This window comes from Gadus chalcogrammus, chromosome 6 (assembly GCF_026213295.1).
Source record: "Gadus chalcogrammus isolate NIFS_2021 chromosome 6, NIFS_Gcha_1.0, whole genome shotgun sequence".
Lineage (NCBI taxonomy): Eukaryota > Metazoa > Chordata > Actinopteri > Gadiformes > Gadidae > Gadus > Gadus chalcogrammus.
In genome coordinates, this window is record NC_079417.1 from 19,927,084 (window position 1) to 19,933,083 (window position 6,000).

Consider the following 6,000-nt stretch of genomic DNA (forward strand, 5'->3'; position numbering starts at 1 on the left):
AGGCCTTCTTTATCTTCAGATCATAACGTCTCACATGCATACCACTGCTCTTATGTGATTAACGGCATCATCCCATCACCTTCGGAAACTCATACTCAAGTGTTGAAGAGAAGTGGGAATCAACGAACAGGCCTAAACGAGCCTAATCCTCTATAAATGATGGGAATACGAGCCTGTGATGGCTGGACGCGCAGTTTATCTTCAGGTCCTCAGACCGAGGTTCATGTATTGTTTTCGAGAGGGCGTACTTTACTAGGCTAGAAGAAAACCAGAGTGTTACACTTTCATGTTTGTCATCCAGGGAGAGGTAAAATGTTCTGTTAAAATACTTTTCACATGACCTGACATGTGACATTTTTTTGATATAGGCTGAAAAAAAAAAAAAAAAAAAAAAAAAAACATATGCCATCGCCCAAAAAGGTAAATGTAATCAATATAAATACATACATACATATATATATTTACTTTATTTTTATGTATTTTTATGTATCTTTTTATATCGGATCTTCTCATATCAAGCATTTAAAAAAAACGCTTGATATGAGAAGATCGGTTGAACTGCACTTCTGAAATGATCTGAACACTATTTTGATCGTGCAAACACATGGACGTTTGAAGTTTGCTGTAAACCTTTAAAACGCTGTCGTGAGTGATTGGCCAACAAGCCGTTCCGCACGATTTGAATAGTAATCAACATGTCAGTGTAATCTTTCTTATGCAAAGTAGTTGTCTTTGAAGGCGGATCTCTTGGCAGGTCGGAGGAGGAGGCGGAGGAGGACGGCAGGCGACTAGCACCACAGACCAGACGAGTGCTTCCACCAGACGCTTGAACGCGACCAGTCAGAGGAGGTTATGATCCAGATCTCTGCTCCAGGACCCACAGAGCTGCTCCTGCGGAATGATCCACACATCTGCTCTACGATCCAGACCTCTGCTCCTGCTTTATTATCCACAGATCTCCGTTAACCGCTGGGGACATGTATGTCGCTGACTGGATCGTCGTCTACGAGATCCAAACTTCCCGCACCTCCCGATCGAACTAAAGTGAACATTGGAAAGTAGCGCGTGTTTTTTGCTCCTCTTTCTGATAAGTTTCCCAGCACTCAGTCTCCGCTGTGCCATCGTGGGTTCCCCGGAACGTCCCGAAGTGTGGCGAGAGGACTCGGAGAGCCCGAAACAAGAAAGTTTCCCACAACCTGGAATATAAAACCGATTACATATTTTCTTTAAGAAGTATATTGCATCTCTCGCCTGGCTGCATCGTGTTCATTATTACATGCCGCTGTGTTCTGCGGAAGAGCATCGACAGTTAAGTGTCCTCCACAACATGTCGATGCATGGAGTTCAGCGCATCGCGACTTCAACTTCCACGGGACGCAATCCGGCGTTTCTAACCCTCCGGGATCAACGCGTTTAAACCATCAGGCAGAAGCACCAGGACGGGGATCAAACCGACGCCTCTGGAAGCGTGTGTACTTGGGTCTCTGGTCAGGTAGCCAACACGCACATTAAACATTGAATGCATGCATCAGGATGAAAGCTACGCGTGCGTATTAGTGAACAGTAGTAAACATTAAACACAAAAAAGTGTTTGTTGCAAAGGCTGTTGAGATCGAGAGATTAAAATGGCTCAGATTTCGGATCATGGACTTATTTATGTGCTTCTGAGTACCGTTGTATTTTGGAGCGGCGGGGGACGGGCCATTAGCTCCTTAGACTCGGACCGCTCTGGCGAGGGACGGTGTCAACACATTAACATCCCCCTGTGTAAGGACATCGGCTACAACATGACCCGTATGCCCAATCTAATGGGCCACGAGGACCAAAAGGAAGCAGCCATTGAGATCCAAGAATTCGCTACTTTGATCGAGTTTGGCTGCCATAGCCACCTGAAGTTTTTCCTGTGTTCACTGTATGCGCCTATGTGCACGGAGCAGGTGTCAACGCCTATTGCAGCCTGTCGGGTCATGTGTGAGCAGGTCAAACTCGGCTGCTCTCCCATCCTGGAGAAATTCAAATACCGCTGGCCCGAATCCCTCGACTGCTCCAGGCTGCCCACCAAAAACGACCCCAACAACCTCTGCATGGAGGCCCCCAACAACGGCTCCGAGGAGCTCCCTAAGGTCTCCCACACCCAGTCGCCAGACCTCAGGCCTCAGCGGCCCCTCAACGGGCAGGATTTCCCCCCCAAGGAGAGCAGCGCTGGGGGCGGCGGCGGCGGCAGCAAGGGCACCTGCAGCAACCCCAGCAAGTTCCACTACGTTGAGAAGAGCGACTCTTGCGCGCCCAAGTGCCACCCCAAGGTGGACGTGTACTGGAGCCAGGGCGACAAGCACTTCTCCCTGGTGTGGATGGCGGTGTGGTCCATCCTGTGTTTCGTCTCGAGCTCCTTCACCGTGCTCACCTTCCTCATCGACCCGCAGCGCTTCAAGTACCCCGAGAGGCCGATCATCTTCATGTCCATGTCCTACTGCGTCTACTCGGTGGGCTACCTGGTCCGGCTGTTCGTGGGCGCCGAGCGCGTGGCCTGCGACCGGGACGGCGGCGTGCAGTACGTCATCCAGGAGGGCCTGGAGTCCACGGGCTGCACCATCGTGTTCCTCGTCCTTTACTACTTCGGCATGGCCAGCTCACTGTGGTGGGTGATCCTCACCCTCACCTGGTTCCTGGCCGCCGGGAAGAAGTGGGGACACGAGGCCATCGAGGCCAACAGCAGCTACTTCCACCTGGCGGCGTGGGCCATCCCCGCCGTCAAGACCATCATCATCCTGGTGATGAGGAAGGTGGCCGGGGACGAGCTGACGGGCGTGTGCTACGTGGGCAGCATGGACGTCAAGGCGCTGACGGCCTTCGTGCTCATCCCGCTCTCCTGCTACCTGGTCATCGGCACGTCCTTCCTGCTGTCGGGCTTCGTGGCGCTCTTCCACATCCGCCGGGTCATGAAGACGGAGGGCGAGAACACGGACAAGCTGGAGCAGCTGATGGTGCGCATCGGGGTGTTCTCGGTGTTGTACACGGTGCCCGCCACCTGCGTCATCGCCTGCTACTTCTACGAGCGCCTCAACATGGACTACTGGCGCGTGCTGGCGGACGAGCAGCGCTGCGGCGAGGTCGGCATGGGCGGCGGCGGCGGGGAGGAGTGCGTCATGAAGGCCTCCCTCCCCGCCGTGGAGATCTTCATGGTGAAGGTGTTCATGCTGCTGGTGGTGGGCATCACCAGCGGCATGTGGATCTGGACCTCCAAGACCTTGCAGTCCTGGCAGAACGTGTTCAGCCGCAAGCTGAAGAAGCGCACGCGGAGGAAGGCGGCCAGCGTGTTCACCAGCAGCAGGCCCTACATCAAGCCCCACCCCTCGCTCAAGGGCCACGCCGGCACCAAGTACGGGCCCACGCGGCCGCCGCCCACCTGCGTTTAAGCGGGCCGTGTTGTTTGGCCTTGAGACGAAGAAACGTGTACAAAAAGCTCTTAACTACATGACACTTTTTATTGTGATTCAAAGTGCCCTCCTAATATCCTAATAAAGGGGTTCATGTTTTGTTGTTGCCGTGTTGACGTTGACGCAGTGTTGATCTCTCTTCGGATCTTCCGTCATCACGTGCGTTGACGGCTGCCTTCTCTTTGTGTGACACTGTGCCTGTACAGATGCCGTGGATTCACGGCTCCTGTTGAGGAATTCTGGGAATTTAATCCAAAAAATGAGTTTTGTTCCCATAACAAAGCGGAACAGTGGGGTATACCATGTGGACGTGCCATGGGGATGCTTTAACATTGTGCAATATGTATAGGAGGATTAAAAGACAATTGGACTATTCCTGACTGATCGGAGGAGGGGGAACGTACCCCGAAAGACATTACATGAATGGCCTGAATATTGATATAGAGTATTGCATTTTGATAGATTTGAATAGAAGCTGAGGCGGTCATTTGTTTGTACTGGCGCTCCACCAGTAGGATGAACTGCTCAGGACAGTGTGGACGCCCCGCTGGGAGGCAAACATTGGGGCATTAGCGTAACAAGCACTCGTTTTGGGGAAATTAAGAATATTTTTAAACACAGTTTGAGTTCTTCCTGTTTTTCTGCTGTTTTATAGCACAATGACAATTTGTATATAATTCTAAAGGTTCATATTTTATAGAAAAAATAATAAAACATTCTAGTTTTAAATGCTCACAAAACTAGAAAACTTGCATTGCCACTTGCTTTGTCTCCATTCTTCTTTAATCAAATATTATATCCAACACTAAATGTGCTTCTAGCTAGCGGTTTCAATATAAATCAAAACAAATTGCTTTTAAGTTATGTTTATGCATTATGCATTCATTTGAACATTATTCTTGAGATCCTTAAAATGCATCATGCTCTGAGCATTATTTAGTGTACAAACACTTTATTATTTGTGAACAATGACATCCAGTTCTTATTTTAATCTTAAAAGGGAATCATTTCCAACGTTTAAGCTAATGGCAAAGATAGCATTAACTATGTTCCTATTTTAGTACTGTTTCATAATTTATTTTTCAAATGTATAGCCTGTCTGTCACTGGTCTCATTGGCTGACTTGAAGCGGGGGGGTGGGCAGCAGATTGGGGTGGCTAGATCACATCAAAGAGATTAGTGAGTGATTTAATCATCAGAGAGAGAGGAGGTGGGTATTCCTCCTCATCTGAAACCTACGGAGACCTGTGTCTTTATACAAATATATTTATATATAAAGGACCGTAAGCTCACCCGTTTTGTCAGAAGTTATTTTTAAACACTGAAAAAATGAGGTCAACATTGATGCAGAGCCTTTGATATAAGTACCCTTTATTAGAGCAACAGAAAAAGGCTCTTCTTAGAAGCCTCTTTTTGTGTAGTTTGTCAGGAGAGGCTTATCTGTCAAGAAGACGATCACAGTTTGGCAGGAAACCCGGGACTAGTAGATGTTTAGCATATTGTCGAATGCTAAATGCCTGCTAAGTCATTAACAGGCCAAGAGTAGGTAAAACGGATGTCATTAACAAGGCCGGACAGATATTTATTGTTATCAGATAGGTGGATATGTCTTGGTTTTATGTTTCTGATTGTCGATCTAATCGCAGCTCCTAGTTCGGATCACCAAACAGCAAATAGATTAATGCTTTGTCTCCAGGCTTGCCCTCATCTTTTTTTCCTTCCCTGTTATTATGTTTCCTTTGTGTGTGTGTACAAGTGTGACTGTGTCTATATCAATGATAGTGTTACACAATAACCCCACCATTCAGGAACGGATTAGAAAGTTTGTAGGCCTTGGCTTTGGATGAAGGATCGCTCCAAACCGAAACACAAAATGCATGTCTTTCCCTTTCAGTTTTTCAGACGGGCCCGTTGACATTTCTAAAGGCACATCTGGCCGGGATTTAAAGTCGTTACACATTGACGGAAGCCCATTTCTAAAGCATGACCGAGTGAAATACATGGTCTGGGGCCCCTTACTATCTAGTGTTTCGGTTAGATGATCCTTGTAGTGTAAACAGTGTCAGTCTCTCCGGTACAAGTCTCGTCTTGAGCAGGTCTTTTGTCCTGACAGCTCACGCAGAAGCAGTGTGAATACTCTGACCCATCCTCCAGTGTTAGTTTGATGTCTGATACAAGGTGGTTACCGCGTTCTCGCCCCAGTTTTGTTAGGAATAGATTAATACAATTAACGTAAAAAAAATTCAATGGTACGCAAATGGGCACCTTGGCCCCCCTTCTCCTGTGTGTCATGCAGCAGAGTTTGAAGGGAGGGTGCCCCCCCTCTCTCCCCAGTCTGATAAAGTTGCAGAAGCGCGGTAAATGTGCTTTCCCCGAGGCCTTTCCAGTCCCAGCATAAATCCGACCGGTTTTAAAAGTCCCAACAAAAAAATAGGCACATGACTCACGGCTTCTTGTGTGTGGCTGAATCAAAGTCAGCCACTGTCTATTGATACTCTGCGCTGCTGTGAGAGAAGAAGGAAAAAAAGGAAAAAACCCACAAAAAAAAAGATGAGTGCTTCTG

At 48.2% G+C, this 6,000-nt stretch overlaps 1 protein-coding gene across 1 annotated transcript; it reads left to right on the forward strand.

Annotated features, from left to right (window-relative positions):
• Positions 1 to 784: 784 nt before the first annotated feature.
• fzd10 (frizzled class receptor 10) lies at positions 785 to 4,215 on the forward strand. Its single transcript, XM_056592627.1, has one exon. The coding sequence runs from the start codon at positions 1,626 to 1,628 to the stop codon at positions 3,414 to 3,416; it is 1,791 nt and encodes a 596-aa protein (XP_056448602.1). The 5' UTR covers positions 785 to 1,625; the 3' UTR covers positions 3,417 to 4,215.
• Positions 4,216 to 6,000: the final 1,785 nt, after the last annotated feature.